The sequence below is a fragment of the Artibeus jamaicensis genome, unplaced genomic scaffold (assembly GCF_021234435.1).
Source record: "Artibeus jamaicensis isolate MK-2021 breed Jamaican fruit bat unplaced genomic scaffold, CSHL_Jam_final contig_47, whole genome shotgun sequence".
NCBI classification, from domain to species: domain Eukaryota; kingdom Metazoa; phylum Chordata; class Mammalia; order Chiroptera; family Phyllostomidae; genus Artibeus; species Artibeus jamaicensis.
In genome coordinates, this window is record NW_026521848.1 from 1,731,668 (window position 1) to 1,750,524 (window position 18,857).

Sequence of the window (18,857 nt, forward strand, 5' to 3'; positions counted from 1 at the left end):
AGATCATCATGCCACTCATGACTGAGTTGTAATTATTTGGTATCCTGTTACTAATGTGTCCTTACAGTTGTAAGACCCGTGTGCTTGTGCTGGTCCTCTTTTCTCCTGGTGTTCATTCATTTTCATGTGTGTGATGGTGTGACCACTGGCTGTGCAATCAATCATTCTGAGGTAGTGTGAATGGTGGAGGTACAACTTTGAAGTCAGAGCTAAATCTGAGGGGACATTTTCCTTCCCATTTACCTTTTGTGGTATACTTGCCTTTTTCTGTTCTTTCTAAAGTATATTTTACTGATTATGGTACTACAGTTGTCCCATATCCCCCCTTTATTCCCCTCGACCACGCACACCCCCTCCCGCTCGCATTCCCCCCATTTACTTCATGTTCATGGGTCATACACATAAGATCTTTGGCTTCTACATTTCCTATACTGCTCTTACCCTCCCCCTGTCTATTTTCTACCTACCATTTATGCTACTTATTCTCTGTACCTTTTCCCCCTCTCTCTCCTCCCACTCCCCCTCTGATAACCCTCCATGTAATCTCCATTTCTGTGATTCTCTTCCTCATCCAGTTGTTTGCTTAGTTTGTTTATGTTTTCTTTTGTTTTTTCATTTAGTTTTGTTTTAAGGTTTGGTTGTTAATAGCTGTGAGTTTGTTGTCGTTTTACTATTAATATTTTTTATCTGACTTCACCAAGATGGAGGCATAGGTGGAGTCGTCATGCTTTCTCACACAACCAAGTTGAGAGACGACAAAATATTAGCAACAGAAAACATAGCCAGAACACAGAAAATTGAACTTTTGGAAAGTCTGATAACAACTAATTCTTCAGCCTGACCAGTAAGAGTGGAGAAGCCAGCAGCTGGCAGAGCGGGGTTGCACAGGAAAACTCGGTCAGATGGACCCGGACACACAGATCCCAGGCATGGCGTTGCAACGGGTGGACCCAGTGAGAGACCCAGTTAGCGACCCAACGAGGGCACAGGGCGGCAGGTTGACTGTGCTGGCACATTCCTGTGCAGATAGACCCGTGAGGGAGTGGGCAGTGAGATGTGACTGAGCAGGCCCCAGCGGCGGGAACCAGCAGAAGAGGCCGCCATTTCCCCACTCCCACCCCGCTCCCACTATACAGCGTCACAACCTAGTGACCTGGGCGGCCCCGCCCTAATGAGTACCAAAGCCTCCGCTCCTCATACTGAATGGGCCCCAACAGACCAAAAATGGCTCAAGAAGATCTCAAAGCCCCAGAGCCCATAACTCTAAGCGATGAAGAAATAGCAAAACTTTCAGATGCACAGTTCAAAACACTGGTGATCAGCATGCTCATAGAACTGGTTGATTTTAGTCACAAATTAGAGGAAAATATGAAGGCTAAACTAATTGAAATGAAGGGAATTACACAGGAAACCAATAGTGATGAAAAGGAAACTGGGACTCAAATCAAGGGACTGAACCATAAGGAAGGAAAAAATGACCAAACAGGAAAATATGAAGAAACAAAAATTCAAAAATTGAGGGAGAGACTGAGGAACCTCCAGGACATCTTTAAATGCTCCAACATCCGAATAATAGGGGTACCAGAAGGAGGAAAGGAACAGCCACCAGTGGAAAACTTATTTGAATAAATAGTAAAAGAGAATTTCCCCAATCTGGCAAAGGCAATAGACTTCCAGGAAATCCAGGAAGCTCAGAGAGTCCCAAAGAACTTGGACCCAAGAGGAAACATACCAAGGCACATCATCATTACATTAGCCAAGATTAAAATGAAGGGAAGAATCCTAGAACCAGCAAGAGGTAAAGGGACAGTCACCTGCAAAGGAGTCCCCATCACACTGTCAGCTGATTGCTCAAAAGAGACCTTACAGGCAAGAAGGGGCTGGAAAGAGGTATTCCAAGTCATGAAATCCAAAGACCTACAACCAAGATTACTCTATCCAGCAAAACTTTCATTTAGAATGGAAGGACAGATAAAGTGCTTCTCAGATAAGATCAAATTCAAGGAGTTCATCATCACCAAACCCTTATTATATGAAATGTTAAAGGGACTTATCTAAGAAAGAGCACATAAAAAAGATGAACAGTGAAAAAACAGCAAACTCACAGATATTAACAACCACACCTAAAACAAAAGCAAACTAAAAGGACAGCTAGATCATGAGCAGAAACATAGAAATGAAGATCTCATGGAGGGTTAGCAACAGGGGAGTGGGAGGAGGAGAAAGTGGTAGAAGGTACAGAAAATAAGTAGCAGAGAGGGTAGGTAGAAAATAGATAGGGGAGGGCAAGAATAGTATGGGAAATATAGAATCTAAAGAACTTGAGACACATGTCATAAACTAAAGGGGGGAAAGGTTGGGTGGAGGGTGCAGGGTCGAGGGGAATGAAGGGGGGGAATAGAAAAACTGTAATGGCATAATCAATCAAATAAAAATTTTAAAATATTTTTTTACCTTCTTGTTCTTAGATAAGTCTCTTTAACATTTCATATAATAAGGGCTGGGTGATGATGAACTTTATCTGCCCTTCATTCTAAATGAAAGCTTTGTTGGATAGAGCAATCTTGGATGTAGGTCCTTGCCTTTCATGACTTCAAATACTTCTTTCCAGTCCTTTCTTGCCTGTAAGGATTCTTTTGAGACATCAGCTGAAAATCTAATGGGAACTCCTTTTTTAGGTAACTATCTCCTTTGCTCTTGCTGCTTTTAAGATTCTCTCTTTATCTTTAATCTTGGCTAATATGATTATGATGTGCCTTATTGTGTTCCTCCTTCAGTCCACTTTCTTTGGGACTCTGAGCTTCCTGGACTTCCTGGTAGTCTATTTCCTTTGCCAGATTGGGGAAGTTCTTCATTATTTGTTCAAATAAGTTTTCAATCTCTTGCTGTTGTTCTTTTCCTTCTGGCACCCCTATGATTCAGATGTTGAAACATTTATTTATTTATTTTTTTAATTTTATTTAGTTATTTTTTCAAGTACAGTTTTTTGTCTATTTTTCCCATCCCAGCCTCCCCTGTCCCCTTACTCCCCACCTCCCTCCCATTTCCTCCCCCCCCCCCCTTAGTTCTCGTCCCTGTGTCCTTCCTATTTGTTCCTCCAAATCCCTCCCCCTTTTTCCCCTTAACTTCCCTTCCTTCTCCCCCTCTGGTCACTATCCCCCTTGTTCTCTATTTCAGTGTCTTTGTTTTTTGGGTTTTTTTTTCTGCTTACTTGTTTGTTTTGTTGTTTAGCTTCCTGTTAAAGGTGAGATCATATGGTATTTGTCTTTCAGCACCTGGCCTATTTCACTCAGCATAATGCTTTCCAGTTCCATCCATGTTGTTGCAAAGGGTAGTAGCTCCTTCTTTCTCTCTGCTGCATAGAATTCCATTGTGTATATGTACCACAATTTTTGGATCCATTCATTTACTGATGGGCACCTAGGTTGCTTCCAACTCTTGGCTATTGTAAATTGTGCTGCTATGAACATTGTGGTGCATAGGTTCTTTGATATTGATGTTTTAGGATTCTTAGGATATAATCCTAGCAGTGGAATTGCTGGGTCAAAAGGCAGGTCGATTTTTATTTTTCTGAGAAAAATCCATACTGTTTTCCATAATGGTTGTACCAGTCTGCACTCCCACCAACAGTGAACTAAGGACCCCGTTTCCCCACAACCCCTCCAACATTTGTTGTTTGTTGCTTTGTTTATGATAGCCATCCTGACTGGTGTAAAGTGGTATCTCATTGTGGTTTTAATTTGCATCTCTCTGATAGCTAATGATATTGAGCATCTGTTCATGTGTCTCTGAATGTTCTGTATGTCCTCCTTGGAGAAGTGTTTGTTCAAGTCCTTTTCCCATTTTCTAATTGGGTTGGGTGTCTTCTTAGGAGTGGAGTCGTGTAAGTTCTTTGTATATTTTAGAGATTAAACCTTTGTCTGAGGTATCATTGGCAAATATGTTTTCCCATACAGTTGGTTGTCTTGCTAATTTAATACTGTTTTCTTTAGCCATGCAGAAGCTTTTTATTTTGATGAGATTCCATTTGTTTATTCTTTCCTTTACATTCCTTGCTCTAGGGGACATATCAGTAAAGAAGTTGCTGCATGAAATATCTGAGATTTTCTTGCCAATGTTCTCCTCTAGGACTTTAATGGTGTTATGACTTACATTTAAGTCTTTTATCCACCTTGAATTTATTTTGGTGTATGGTGTAAGTCTGTGCTCAAGTTTCATTTTTTTGCATGTAGCTGTCCAGTTCTCCCAACACCATTTGTTGAAGAGGCTATCTTTACTCCATTTTATGTTACTGCCCCCTTTGTCGAATATTAATTGACTGTAGAGAGTTGGGTTGATTTCTGGGCTCTCTGTTCTGTTCCATTGGTCTAGGTGCCTGTTTTTATGCCAGTACCAGGCTGTTTTGATTACAGTGGCCTTGTAATACAGTTTGATATCAGGTATTGTGATCCCCCCTAGTTTGTTCTTCTTTCTCAAAAGAGCAGCTGCTATTCGAGCTCGTTTATGGTTCCATATAAATTTTCGAAGTGTTTGTTCTATGTCTGTGAAATATGCCATTGGTACTTTAATAGGTATTGCATTGAATCTGTATATTGCTTTGGGTAGTATGGACATTTTGATAATGTTAATTCTTCCAATCCATGAACAAGGTATATGTTTCCATTTGTTTGTGTCTTCCTTGATTTCGTTCTTCAGGGCTGTGTAGTTTTCTGCATACAGGTTTTTTACCTCCTTGGTTAGGTTTATTCCCAGATATTTTATTTTTCTTTTTGCTATATCAAATGGGATTTTTCTCTTTATTTCTGCTTCTGCTGATTCACTGTTGGTATACAAAAATGCCTTTGATTTCTGGATATTGACTTTATAACCAGCTGTTTTGCCAAACTCATCAATTAGTTTGAGGAGTTTTTGGGTAGAGTCTATAGGATTTTCCATGTACACTATCATGTCATCTGCAAACAGTGACAGTTTTGTTTCCTCCTTTCCTATTTGGATGCCTTTTATTTCCTTTTCTTGCCTGATCGCTGTGGCTAAAACTTCCAATACTATATTGAATAGAAGTGGTGAAAGTGGACAACCTTGTCTTGTTCCTGATCTTAGTGGAAAAGCTTTTAGTTTTTCCCGTTGAGTATGATATTGGCTGTAGGTCTCTCATATATGGCCTTTATTATTTTGAGAAATGCTCCCTGTATTCCCACTTTGCTGAGTGTTTTTATCATAAATGGGTGTTGTACCTTATCGAAAGCTTTTTCTGCATCTATTGATATGATCATGTGATTTTTGTCTTTGCTTTTGTGTATATGATGTATTACATTTACTGATTTGCGAATATTGAACCATCCTTGCATTCCTGGGATGAATCCTACTTGATCATGGTGTATGATCTTTTTGATATGTTGTTGGATGCGATTTGCCAATATTTTGTTGAGGATTTTAGCATCTATGTTCATCAGCGATATTGGCCTGAAGTTTTCTTTCTTTGTTGTGTCTCTATCTGGTTTTGGAATTAAGATGATGCTGGCTTCATAAAAAGAATTTGGGAGTTTTCCATTCTTCTGAATTTTTTGAAATAGTCTGTGGAGAATAGGGGTTAGCTCTTCCTTAAATGCTTTGTAGAATTCTCCTGTGAAACCATCTGGTCCGGGGCTTTTGTGTGATGGGAGTTTTTTGATGACTGCTTCAATTTCTTTTGCTGTTATTGGTGAATTTAGATTTTCTGCTTCTTTTTCACTGAGTTTTGGAAGATTGTATTTTTCTAGAAATGTGTCCATTTCCCCTAGGTTTTCAAATTTCTTGGCATACAGTTCTTCATAGTAATTTCTTACAATCTCTTCTATTTCTGTGGTATCAGTTGTAATCTCTCCTTTTTCATTTCTGATTGTGTTTATTTGTGTCCTCTCCCTTCTTTTCTTGATGAGCCTACTTAAAGGCTTGTCTATTTTGTTTATCTTCTCAAAGAACCAACTCCTGGATTCATTGATCCTTAAAATTGTGCTTTTAGTTTCTATGTCATTTAATTCTGCTCTAATCTTGGTTATTTCCTTCCTTCTGCTTGCTCTGGGCTGTCTTTGTTGTTGTTCCTCAAGTTCTTGCAGGTGTAGGGTTAGGTTGCTTGTTTGAAATGTTTCTATATTCTTTAGGTAGGCCTGTATTGCTATAAACTTCCCTCTCAGGACTGCCTTCGCTGTGTCCCATAAGTTTTGGGTTGTTGTGCGATCATTTTCATTTGTTTCCAGAAATGTTTTGATTTCTTCCCTAATTTCATTCTTGACCCATTCATTGTTTAATAGCATACCATTCAGTCTCCATGTTTTTGGGTGCTTTGGGTTTTTTTCTTTGGGGTTGGTTTCTAATTTCAGTGCCTTGTGGTCAGAGAAGATGCTTGGTATGATTTCAATTTTCTTGAATTTGTTGAGGCTCCTTTTGTGTCCTATCATGTGGTCTATCTTTGAGAATGTTCCATGTACATTTGAAAAGAATGTGTATTTAGCTTCTTTGGGATGAAGGGCTCTATATATATCAGTTAAGTCCATTTCATCTAGGGGTGTTGTTTAATGCCACAATATCTTTTTTGATAATTTGTTTGGAAGATCTGTCCATTTTTGATAGTGGGGTGTTCAAATCCCCTACTATGATTGTGTTGCTGTCAATATCTTTCTTGAAGTCCTCTAAGATTTTCTTGATATATTTGGGTGCCCCTATGTTTGGTGCATATATGTTTACAATGTTAATGTCTTCTTGGTGGATTCTTCCCTTGAGTATAATGAAATGACCTTCTGGGTCTCTCTTTACAGCCTTTTTTTTTGAAGTCTATTTTGTCTGATATGAGAATTGCTACCCCCAGCTTTTTTTTCTTGTCCGTTTGCTTGGAAAACTTGTTTCCAGCCTTTCACTTTTAGTCTGTGATGGTCTTTTGTCCTGAGGTGAGTCTCTTGTAGGCAGCATATGTGTGGGTCATGCTTTCTTATCCATTGAGCTATTCTGTGTCTTTTGATTGGAGAATTTAATCCATTTACGTTTAAGGTTATTATTGATAGGTACTTATTCATTGCCATTTTTGTACCTGTGTTCCTCTCTGTCTCCCTCTTATCCTTCCTTCCCTTAAAGCAGTCCTTTTAGTATTTCTTGTAGAGCTGGTTTGGTGGAGGCATATTCTTTTAGACTTCTTTTGTCTTGGAAGCTCTTTATTTGGCCTTCTATCTTGATTGAGAGCCTTGCTGGGTAAAGTAGCCTTGGTTGTAGGCCTCTGGTTCTCATTACTTGAAATATTTCTTGCCATTCTCTTCTTGCTTGAAGTGTTTCCATTGAGAAGTCGGTAGCTAACCTTATTGGGGCTCCCTTGTATGTTATTTCTTTTTTCTCCCTTGCTGCCTTTAAGATTCTCTCTTTGTCTTGGAATTTTGCCATTTTGATGATGATGTGTCTTGAGGTGGGCCTCCTTGGGTTCCTCTTGATTGGGACTCTCTGTGATTCCTGGATTTGTGAGACTTTTTCTCTTATCAAATTAGGAAAATTTTCTCTCATTACTCGTTCAAATACGTTTTCTATCCCTTGTTCTTCTTCTTCTCCTTCTGGTATTCCTATTATTTGTATATTATTACGTTTCATATTGTCTTGCATTTCTCTTAATCCCTCTTCATTCTTTCTGAGCCTCTTTTCATTTTCTTGCTCTTTCTGTGAGATGCTTTCTACCCTGTCCTCCAACTCACTAATCCTATCCTCCGCTTCATCTATCCTACTTTGGAAACTTTCTACTGTGTACTTCAATTCGGAAATTGTATTCTTCATTTCCTCTTGTCTCTTGCTGATGGTTTCCATTTCCTTTTTGATGTTGCTGTAGTTTGCAGAGAGATCATTATAATTTCCCTGTAGTTTCTGGTAGCTCACTGTGAGCTCTTTGAGCTCTTTGAACTTCGTAATAACCAGTGCTTTGAATTCACTGTCTGATAGTTGATCAGCGTCTATTTCATCTAACATTCTTTCTGGAGTTTCTGCTTTTTCTTTCATTTGGGGATTGTTTCTTTGTCTTCCCATTGTTTGAGACTCTTCTTGTTAGTCTCTGCTTCCAAAATTGATCTGTTCTGAAACACTGGTTTTATGGTGTAAACTTCTGTGGTATGTTCCTTTGAAGTTCAGTGGTACAGACTCCTTGAAGTTTCTTGATGTTCTTCGTCTCCACCTACACTCACGCTGGTCCTCGCACTGGTCTCTGCGTTGGTCGCCTACCACTGCTGAATGTCCCGGCTCTAGTAGCCGCCTCCTCAAGCACCCAGGCCCGTTACTAGGGCAGTGGCACAGAGGCTGGGAATGTCCTGGCTCCCGTATCTGGCTCTCTCTGCCGCCCAGGGCCGTCACAGGGGCTTGGAGTGTCCTGGTTTCCGTACCTGACTCACCTGACTCCCCGGCGTCTAGTCCTGTCTCTATGGCAGTGGCACAGAGGCTTAGAAAGTCCCAACTCCCGTACCTGATTCCCCAGTGTCCAATCCCCTTGCTATGGCAGCAGCACAGGGGTTGTGACCCTCCCAGTTCCCGTAGAGGGATCCTCTGCCACCCCGGGCTGTCTCGGGTTTGGAGTGTCCAGGCTTCCGTACCTGACTCCCCGACGTCCAGTCCCGTCGCTATGGCAGTGGCCCAGGATTTGAGAGCTTCCCGGCTCCCGTAGCTGGCTCCTCAGCTGCGTCACAGGGGCTTGGAGAGTCCCGGCTTCCGTACCTGACTCCCCGACGTCCAGTCCCATCGCTATGGCAGCGGCACAGGATTTGAGAGCTTCCCGGCTCCCGTAGCTGGCTCCTCAGCTGCGTCACAGGGGTTTGGAGAGTCCGGGCTTCCGTACCTGGCTCCCCGGCGTCCAGTCTCGTCGCTATGGCAGTGACACAGGATTTGAGAGCTTCCCGGCTCCGGTAGCTGGCTCCTCAGGGTCCAGGCCTGTCTCTGAGGCCCCGGCTCCCAGGCCTGTTGCTCTGGCGGCAGTACAGGGGCCGCGTGAGACCCATCTCCGGTAGCTGACTCTGCCGCCGTCTGGTGTTTCAGCGTCGGTCACAATCTCTGGTCTTTTAATTTCATAAATGCTGGGTAACCGATGGTTTACTGTGCTGTTTCTCCATAGATATGCCAGGATTTTCACCCATGAGTACAGGAGCTAGTATCCGCTCCATCTTACTCCGTCGCCATCTTCCCAGCATCCCCCCAGATGTTGAAACATTTAAAGATGTCCTGGAGCTTCCTAAACCTCTCATTTTTTTTTTTGAATTCTCTTTTCTTTATTCTGTTCTGGTTCAATGTTTCTTTCTTTCTGCTGCTCCAATCCATTGATTTGAGTCCTGGTTTTCTTCCCACCATTGTTGTCTACCTGTAGATTTTTCTTTATTTCACATAGTGCAACCTTCATTGCTGCCTGGGTCTTTTTATGTTGGTGAAATGCCCAGTGAGTTCCTGGAGCATCCTGATAACCAGTGTTTTACACTCTGCATCTGATAGGTTGGTTTTCTCTTCATTGCTTAGTTTTGTTTGTTTGTTTGTTTGTTTGTTTGTTTTTTCTGGAGCTTTGAACTGGTTTTTCATTTGGGCCTTTTTTTTTTTTTTTTTTTTTGGTCTCTGCGTGCCTGTTATGTAGTAAGGGGCAGAGTCTTAGGTGCTCACCAGGGCAGGGCAACCCATTTGGTTTCTGTAAGGGACCACTCTGCCTGGTTTCAGGAGCTGAAACTTCCCATGGCTAAGGCTGAGGGAGCTACCTTCAGACCATAGGCCACTAAAGAGACAAAGATTGTCTCTAGCAGCAAGCACTGCTTCTGCTTCATCTCCCTGCCCCCAAAGTATGGTCGGATTGTCAGAGACGAGTGCAACCCCCCAGAGGGGGGCCAACCTAAGGCACACCCAATCACTTGGAAGGCCATCATGGAAGGATTTGGGGGCTGCAACAGAAAGGGGGTGATGAACCCTCCTCCCACTTTGATGAGGCCCAAGTGAGTTTATTTCCCAAGGTTTGGTAGCCTTTTAACTGATAGACCCTGACTTAGAAGAAGCCCTAATGGTTCTTTGTACACTATCTACTATTTACTGCCTGACAATGATTAATAAGTTCTACCTGAACTCCTGGGGGAAAAAAAAACAATAAAAGCCTGTCTAGGCAACAGTCAGCCCTCTCTCTCCCCTGGTGAGAGAGTTGCCACCCACTCCAAGTCGCTTTCCCCTTGACAAGGTGGCCAGGCCATTCTGAGGCTGTCCCCCCTTGAGGGAGTAGCCATGCCATTCCTTTTCCTCCACAGGACATGATAGTTTGGGTGAATTTGTCTCATGTGTCATCCATGACACTGCGGGCACTACGAGCCAGTGCACACATCAGGTTGCATTGTGATGCTGTGTGGGGAGGAGGAGTCTGAGAGGGGACAGTTCTGCTTGCTCCACTCTCTGCTAGTTTTCAGTCACTTTCCCCAGCCACCCACAGTCAGATTCAGCCCTTCTGGTGCTGATTCCCAGGTGGCTGGGCTTCTGTACATTCTGGGACCCTGTGAGTCTCTCCCATGAACTCTCCCATGAGGCCAGGAGTTTCTCCCACTGCCACCTCAACACCCACAGGGGTTTCCAGCTTGAAGTTTTAAGGCTTTTTTCCTCGCACTGGACCCTGGGTTGTGCATTCTGTCTTGCTCCCTAGTTGTTCCTCCTGGTTTATCTGCACTCGAATGTAGTGGCCTGCCCAGTCTGCAAGCCACCACCTCACCTGATCCATCAGCCACAATGTTGCTGCCAGTTCTTTCAACCCAGCTGCCCATCTCTTCCCCTCTTGTCAGTCTGGATGAATATTTCTTCTTTAACTCCTTGGTTGTTGGACTTCCATACAGTTAGACCTTCTGTCAGTTCTGCTTTTTTCTGTTTTTAAATTTGTTGTGGTTCTTCTTTTGGTTGTGTGAGGAGGCAGAGTGTGTCTACCTATGCCTCCATCTTGGCTGGAAGTCCAGATATACGTAATCTACTTGCTTTTTGCTAAACTTTAGTTTTCTCCATTTGCAAATAACTTATTGCTAGTGCCCCTGGAAAAGTTTGTTTATTTGTCCATCCATCCATCCACCTGTCCATTCATTCTCCATGGACTGTGTTGTTAGCTGCAACGGCAGTAGAATGTTTCCAGCAGTTAGAGTGTCCTCAGTTCAGCAATCTCAGCATTTGAGTTCTGGCTAAGAAAGGAATCAGAGGTGAGACTCAAATACAAGCAAAAGTTTATTTACAAAATCACAGAGGTAGAAGGAGTGAGCTGGGGGAAAAGTGAGCCAGCTGGGCTGTGTGGGCTCAGGAAACAAGTTACAGAGACAAAAAAGGGCCCTTGGACCTTAGGCTTAAAAAAGGGCAGAGAGAATGAATGCCCCTGTGGAAAGAGAAGGGGAAAGGTGCAGGCATGTTCAAGAGACAGAACAACCCTGCACTGGGTCCTTCCTCTTGAGGGTTTCACCTGGGGGTCTCAGGGGGAAACCTCCATAGGATATTCGTCAGCTCTCCAGGTATATCTTTTTAGGGTTGTGGTCTCTACTGATGTTCAGCACCAGGACATGGTGTTAGGGTGGTTGATGACATGGGCTATGAAAGAATTCCCAAAGAGAAGAAAGTGTAGAAAATAAAGCTTTCATTCACACTACAGAAAGGAGAGGGGCGTGGTGTGGAGAGTGGCACCAGCACTGAGGGGTGGGGGCTTTGAGCTCTTATTGGTTTACAATTGGATTTGTTCACAGGTGGGAGGGGGTTGCTTTTGTGTGGCCCCTCAGCTGCTGGGGTGTGGCAACTCGAGGCTGCAGTTTGTTCCAATGTTATCTGCTGCCTGTGGCTGCAGGGAGCTGTGAGGTCTCAGAGTTGGTCCAGAAACCAGGCGGACACAGTGAGCCAAGGAGCAGGGATTTTTCGCAGTAATAAGAGGGAAATTGGAGCCATCCCAGGGCGGTTGGGGAGCCAAGCAAGAGAGGTTAGGACTTGCTCAGTTGTTCTTAGAGAAGGGTTTTTAAGCGCAAATCCTGAGAAGGGTATCTGTTTGGGGTGTCAGAGTCTGATTGGCTAGACCTGGTTGCTGGGTGCCATTTCTGCTGACCATTGTTCTTGATGTATCTTGTCAGGCTCAAGTTAAAGCTGCATCTTGTTATGCCAGACAGGCTGACCCCAGACCCCAGTCTTAGTGGGGCATCTCTTTGTCCAGGGTAGGGTTGGCAGGCAGTTTCCCACAGTACAGTTCCTGCCTGGTGATTTTCCATTCCTCCTAGGCCTACCTAGGTCTGGCAGGAAGTGTTAGTTCTGTTCTTGTTTTCCAGTAATTTCCAGTCCTGGGGGCACAAGCTCAGGAGAGTAAAAGGGGCATCATGTTTCACAAGGTCATAGGCCTGCCCGGCAATTGGAGCCATGAAGGCAAGTGGTGCAGTTTTATCATTGTACATGGGGTCATTAGTCATCACACCTTCCCCACTGTGATCCATGGGGTCAGCCAGCCTGGCTGCTTCTCTGGGCTGGAGCTGAAACATAACTGAGGCCTAGATGTTATCTCCAGGGCTTATTCTTAAGGGAGTGGTCATGCAGGGGCTTCTTAGGGAGTCATATGACGCTATTGTCTGACCACACTTTTCTTCCTTTAGGGGGGGTCTACCATATGACTAGCATCATGCCAAGGGAGGAAAGGTCAGGGGATGGTCTGAGCTGAATGACCGTTGATAAGACAGGTCAGGGGTCAAAGCTACATGAACAGCAATATGCCAGGACAGGAAAGGCTACCCAGGGTGTTAAGACCCACCATGCAACCATCTGTTGCAAGGCACCCTCAGCTTTCTGCTCTGGGGAATTTCCATATCCTGTCATCCTTGGTCTCCTGAAGTCCAATACTGCCCACTACAGTATTGCCTGAGCCACAGCCCTGTCATCAGGGGGCTTCAGAATAGAGAGGGAACCAGACATCAAGGTCCAAAACACAGGCAGGAGGCCCTGTGCTGGGTCCAGAGCTCACGGAGGGGTGCCTGGGAGTGAGGTCACACGGGCAGGCAGACAGCTGCCAGGTGCACTGGTATCTGTCAGATCTTTTAATGTTGTTCGGTTTTCCTAGAAGGAGATACAAGGAGTCCTTGCAGGGTTTGAAGCCAGGAAGCAACCTCTGCAATGGGTGAGTCTGAAAGTGCAGGCCTCACTAGAGGAGTGTGGACTGGATGAGGGAACCTGGGTGTGAGAGGACAGTGAGTTTGGCCTCAGGGAGGCAGAGGTGAGAGTGAAGTATATTTGTGCCTTTAGTGGAATAGACACAATACATGCAAAGCAATTACCATCTCAGCTGACATGTGGAAGCATCTCAGGAACCCTAATTACACAATGTGGTTGTGGTGGTTAGAAATATAAGTTCTGACGTCAGAGAGACCTTAGAATTTCGATTTCTGCCCAGTCCCCTATTGTTCCCAGAGTCACCTAGTCCCTGAAACTACTGGTGGGCTCGCTGTGGGTGTGGTGACCTGTGTGAGTGCCCTTGTCTGCGCTGCCCCCACCTGGGGTGCTCCCCGCCTTCCCCCCACCCCAGGCTTGTTCTGTGCTCTCCAGGCCCACATTTCCCTTCAGCAATGGGTGCAGCTCAGTCCCAAAGTGGTCCAGACAACATTTGGCGTCCTCTCCTTGTTGCCAGACCTGCACTTTGGTCTGGGGCCCAGAGGGTCCCTGGCAGAGTTGTTGGAACACTCCGTCCATTGTCCCTTGGTTTACCTCCTGCCCCCTTCCACCTCCAGCTGGCTAGGCCAGGTTCCTCAAGGAAGCCCCTCTGACCACCCTCCCGAACACGGAGCTGTGAGTGGAGCCGGCGGGGAAGCCGGTGGACCTCCGGGGGACACCAGAGAGTGGAGATCAGCAGGAGCACAGGGTCCATTGCTGACCAACAAAGGGGAGCTTTTCAGGAAGAAGTTGCTGCCAGGCCTTGCTCCGCCTCAGTCTCGGGTTCCAGGACTCGCCTCGATGCCTGGAAACCAGCCTTGTCTGCAGCCTCCTGCGCCTGTCACCTGGGGCCTGAGGCTGGTGGCGCACTCGGGGCCTCGTCTCGACCCCGCGGAGCCCCCCAGGACCCGCGGGTCTGCAGGGAGCGGCTGCGAGCTCCGCTGTGACCCTCTTTCCTGCATCCGCATCTCCAGCCCTGGAATCCGAATCTCGGGGGACTCTGCCGCTGCTGAGTGGACCTGGACAGTCTGGGACCTGTGCTCCAGCAGCCGCGGGTACTTTTCCAAGGATCAGAACGCGTCTCTCTCGGAAGCGAGGACATTTTGATGGGATGCGTCCCCCTAAGATCTTCAGGGGCCTCCTCTGGCACCAAGAGACTTGCGTCCTGGGTCTACACGGTGCACTGACTGCAGGCACCACGGACTGGTCTCTTCTTCTCTGGTCACAGAAGCCCAGAACTCCTTCTCCCATGGAAGGTCCCGCATCCTCATCTCAGCCCTCAGTGTCCACTCTGAGATTCTGTGAATCTGCGACTCTGATCTCCCCCCTGGGGAGGCCTCATCCCCTAAGGGATCTGGCAGTGGAAGGGCCCACAGCCCTCAGCTGACTGGAGTATTTTGGATTCTGTTACCCAAGTGACATTTGTGTTTGTGAAATCCCTATGTAATTCTCTATTCTGGCTTCTGATGGTAATTCATTGCCATTATTAAATATACTTGCATTTACAACGGACGATCCTCTGTGATCATTTTGGGAGCACCTTTCAGTTCAAAATGCTGAACCAGGGAAAGCAGGTGACATGAGTTTCAATTCTGAGTCACCCTCTCAGTCATGGTGTTACTGGGTAATTACTTCTCTCTGAGCCTCAGTTTCCTCATCCACACGATGTCATTCTTGTCCTTTTCTTGCAAATGAGTAATGTACATTGGAGTAGTGTTTCTAAAGCTTCCAGCTGAGGCCATAGGATGGTCTTCACTAATGGTCTCTATTAGGTGACCACACACGTTCATACACAGGCAATTGCACTTTTCACGAGTCCAAGGCAGTGGGCTAGCGATCATGGTTGCTAACTGCAGGCCTCTTTGCCAAGGTCGCCCAGCTGGGAGGGTCAGAGCCAGGTTTCAATCTCAACCACCTCGCAGAACTTCCTTCCAAGAAAAACAAGTATGAATTCAGAAATGTTGAGACCTTCTGTGCATTTTCAGAATTCACCTTTGATGCAATGTCTCCTGCCCAGGGTTAAGGTTGATGTCATTGACAGAAACCGACCAGAGCCCTGGAAGGTGAAGGGGGCACATTTCCCTTCTTGCCTGTGCAACATTTTTAGGTCTCAGAGCTCAGTATTTCCTAGTGAGGATTCCATCCACTCTCTCTGGAATTATGAATCATAGACAAAGGGTTTTCAACAGTAGTCAAAGCCAAAAAGCAGTGGGCACCTCCCATCCTAAATTTCATTGTCTCCACGACCAGGGAGGGGATCTAGCTGCACAGAAGCTGGACAGTGTCGTCTTTACTGTCTGGGGTGTCAGGAAAACTTGTTTAAAAATCTGTCCTCACCACTTAATTCTTTGTGACCTTTGGGTGGGTCTCTTAACATCTGAGTCCCCGTATTTTATTATTTTTATTTAGTTAGTTAATTTTATGATTTGATTATTTCGATATGCTTTATACTTAGAACAGGTGGCAGCACCCAGCTTCTCCCCCTTCTGCTGGCGTGGCTCTGTATTTACACTGCAGGGCAAGTCCAGGAGGCCCTCGGTGCCCCTGTGGGCTCAGCACTGCAAGTGGCAAAGGCTTTGTGTTGGGGTGAGACACAAAGTGCTGAACAAAGTGGGGGCGTCTGGGTTTTCCTTTTGCACTGACTGCTCCCTACCCAAGTCTTCACATACCTGCCACCCTCACTTTTAAGTCTTCATTCACATGTGCTTTCTCAGGCCGCCTTATTCACTGCAACCACTGCTTACACCCTCCCATCTCCCTGCTTTAGTTCTTCCACTTTCTGTTCCTTGAAGTAACGTCCACCTGTGCTTAAGCCCCTCTGCCCTAATCCCTGTCATTCCTCCCTAGTAAAAGTTCCTCAAAGGGTGGTTTTGTGGGGTTTTTTTTAAATACATTATGTCAGGCACCTAGAGATGTGCCTGACAGAAAGTGGGGGCTGCATCATACTGGGTGAATGAATGAAGGCGTTTATCACGAACTGAGCTGGTTCCCTAAAGTCCTTGGCAACACCAAGATTGCCTAGTAGATTGTCCCATTCCTGTGTCCCTCAGTGTCTGGACAATTAACATGTTAGTGAGGCTCCCCCTTCTCCCTGTTCTTTCTCTCAGTCCCAGCTGTGGAAGGGAGGGAAGAGCTGGTCTCCTTGCTCTATTTTAGGCTGCTTTCCCTTTCTCACACTTCTCCCACCACCCACCCTGCCCTCACCCCCTGCTGCCTCTCCCTTCCTCTTCTCCCCTCCCCATAATCACTTCTCTTGAACGTTCCCAGTTCTCTCTGGCACTACCCTAGCGCTGCTTTCCTCCTCCTCTCCCTGCACAGCAGTGTCCTGCACAAAGACAAGTTCCTCTGTCCCCTCCCCATCATGGCACCGTCACTGCCCCTTTGTGGGCTGAGGCTGTGGCCCTACACCGAGACTCATCTTAGAACCTCACCTCCTGTAGGTGAACCTCAATCTGGGTCAGTTTCTCTTTCCCTCCACCTGCTCACCTGGCTCAAGGCCTCGCCCTGCCAGGGCTTCCCCAGCCTGGGGCCTCCCCTAGTGGCCAGTGTGTTTTCACTTTTCCTACATCAGCTGGGATTGCCCATCTCTCCAGGCTAAAAGCTATACCATGGGGCTCAGGCAGCTGTTCCATCTGAGCAGAGCTGGAGGTGCAGAGACTCAGACAGAGCAGCAGACTCAGACCCAGCAGAGGAGACTGAGGTCACAGACACCAAACAAGGCTGAGTGAGGGACCGTGGTGACAGCCTCTCAGTGGACACTTGGGTCCCCCTTTGCTGACAGACACCAGAGACAGAGATGAGGATCCAGCTGGGTGAGCCCCCACATCATCGCTCAAGACCCCCACTTCTCCACAGCCCCCACCATCAACCTCTGACACTGCCTGTGCCCTCATCTGTCTGTCCTTCCTTAACACAGACTTGCCTGTGGGTTGCATGCTGGTGCTGATGCTGATGATCACAGTGATGAGCAGGACGGGAGCAGTTCCTGTCCCCACGCCCCTCAGTGCCCTCCCGGGTGTAAGGGACTGCCCCATGGCCCAGTTCAAGTCTCTGCCCCCACAAGACATGAAGGCCTTCAGGAGGGCCAAGGACGCCTTGGTGAGTCTTCCCACTCTCCCACCTGGTGTGGGCGAACCCCACCCCCCCTCAGGGGGTTCCTATGCTCCCTGTGGCTCAGGGTGGACCTGTCTCCTGCCCCAGCCCCAGTCTGCCCTACACTTTGGCACAGTGGGCTGACTCCTGCTGTTGCTGCCATGTGCTGACTCCTGTTCTGCAGTGGAGACGCCTCCACCCTGCTTTTGGAAGTTAGCCCCCCTCCTTATGTTGTAGTCTCCCTCCAATCCCACTGTAGGGGTCTAACCTCAGCCCTCCAGCTGTGCACTGACCCTGCCCTTGCTCTCCAGGAGGAGTCACTCCTGCTGAAGAACTGGAGCTGCAGCTCCCACCCACTGCCCAGAACCCGGGACCTGAGGCAGCTGCAGGTGAGTTGGCAGAGGGAGGTCCAGCCCTGCCCTCACCTGGCCCCAGCTCCTGTAGCTGCATAAATGGGCCCTTCACCTTCTCCTCCTCACTCTTCTTGACTTTTTGCTCTTCTTGACTTTTTCTCTCCTGCCACATTTGCTGAGTCCTCTTACCTTTCCCGACCTTACCTTTACTGCCCCTTCCTCAGTCCTCCTCACCTGTCTCTTCCCTCCTCAGGTATGGGAGCGCCCAGTGGCCTTGGAAGCTGAGCTGGCCCTGACACTGAAGGTCCTGGGGACCATGGCTAACTCCACCCTGGGGGACATCCTGGAGCAGCCCCTTCACATGCTGCGCTACATCCACACCAAGCTTCAGGCCTGTGTGAGTGCTCTGGGCCCCTGGGCCACATCTCTGGGCTCTGACTCTCCCTGACCCCCATAGGTTCACCCCTGTCCCAGGCCCTGCCTTACACACCACCCTCCTCTCCTCACAGGTCCCAGCTCAGGCCACAGCAGGCCCCAGACCCCGGGGCTACCTCCACCGCTGGCTGCGCCGCCTCCAGGTGGCTTCAAAGGTGAGTGACCAGGGAGTGACCAGTGTCTGGGGACAATCGGGACCCAGATCAGGGGTAGTCACTGGCCCATCCCGTCTTCCCCACAGGAGTCCCCTGCCTGCCTTGAAGCCTCTGTGACATTCAACCTGTTCCGCCTCCTCACCCATGACCTGAACTGTGTCGCCAGTGGAGACCTGTGTGTCTGACCCTGAGGCCCACCCGCCACCTGCCCCAGCATCTTAGATGTTATTTATGCCTCACTCATTTTTCTTAAGTTATTGTCAGTTATTTATATATTTGTATGTGGGCATTTTCAAACTCACACCCAATCAGGAGATTTTATTTATGCCTCATTCACTTTTTAAGTTATTGTCAGTTATTTATATATTTATCCATGTGAATTTTCAAACTCACAACCAATTAAGTGTTTATTTTTTTACTTTTTGTCAAAATTGTGCAAATAAACAATGAGGAAAAGATGCTGTTTGTGCTGTGGGGAGTGTGTGGGGGGATTCAGTTTCCAGGGCTGGTTTGGGAGAGGCCTGAATTCTGGAACCACTTTGGTGCTGACCCCATGGACCATGGACCAGTCTTGTTTCCCCTGAATGCCTCCCTGGATGTTCTGTGAGTCTCTGACTGTTGGCTCTCCCCACTGAGCGGGTCCCATTTCTGAAGGATTTGGAGAGCACCG

The 18,857-nt window shown here is 46.8% G+C and overlaps 1 protein-coding gene across 1 annotated transcript; it reads left to right on the plus strand.

Moving 5' to 3' along the window:
• The first annotated feature begins 16,948 nt into the window (after positions 1 to 16,948).
• On the plus strand, positions 16,949 to 18,372 carry LOC128627800 (interferon lambda-3-like). The gene is made up of 6 exons (XM_053667529.1): positions 16,949 to 16,964; positions 17,069 to 17,250; positions 17,556 to 17,633; positions 17,851 to 17,994; positions 18,107 to 18,187; positions 18,274 to 18,372. Exons 1-6 carry the CDS (start codon positions 16,949 to 16,951, stop codon positions 18,370 to 18,372), a joined length of 600 nt encoding a protein of 199 aa, XP_053523504.1.
• Positions 18,373 to 18,857: the final 485 nt, after the last annotated feature.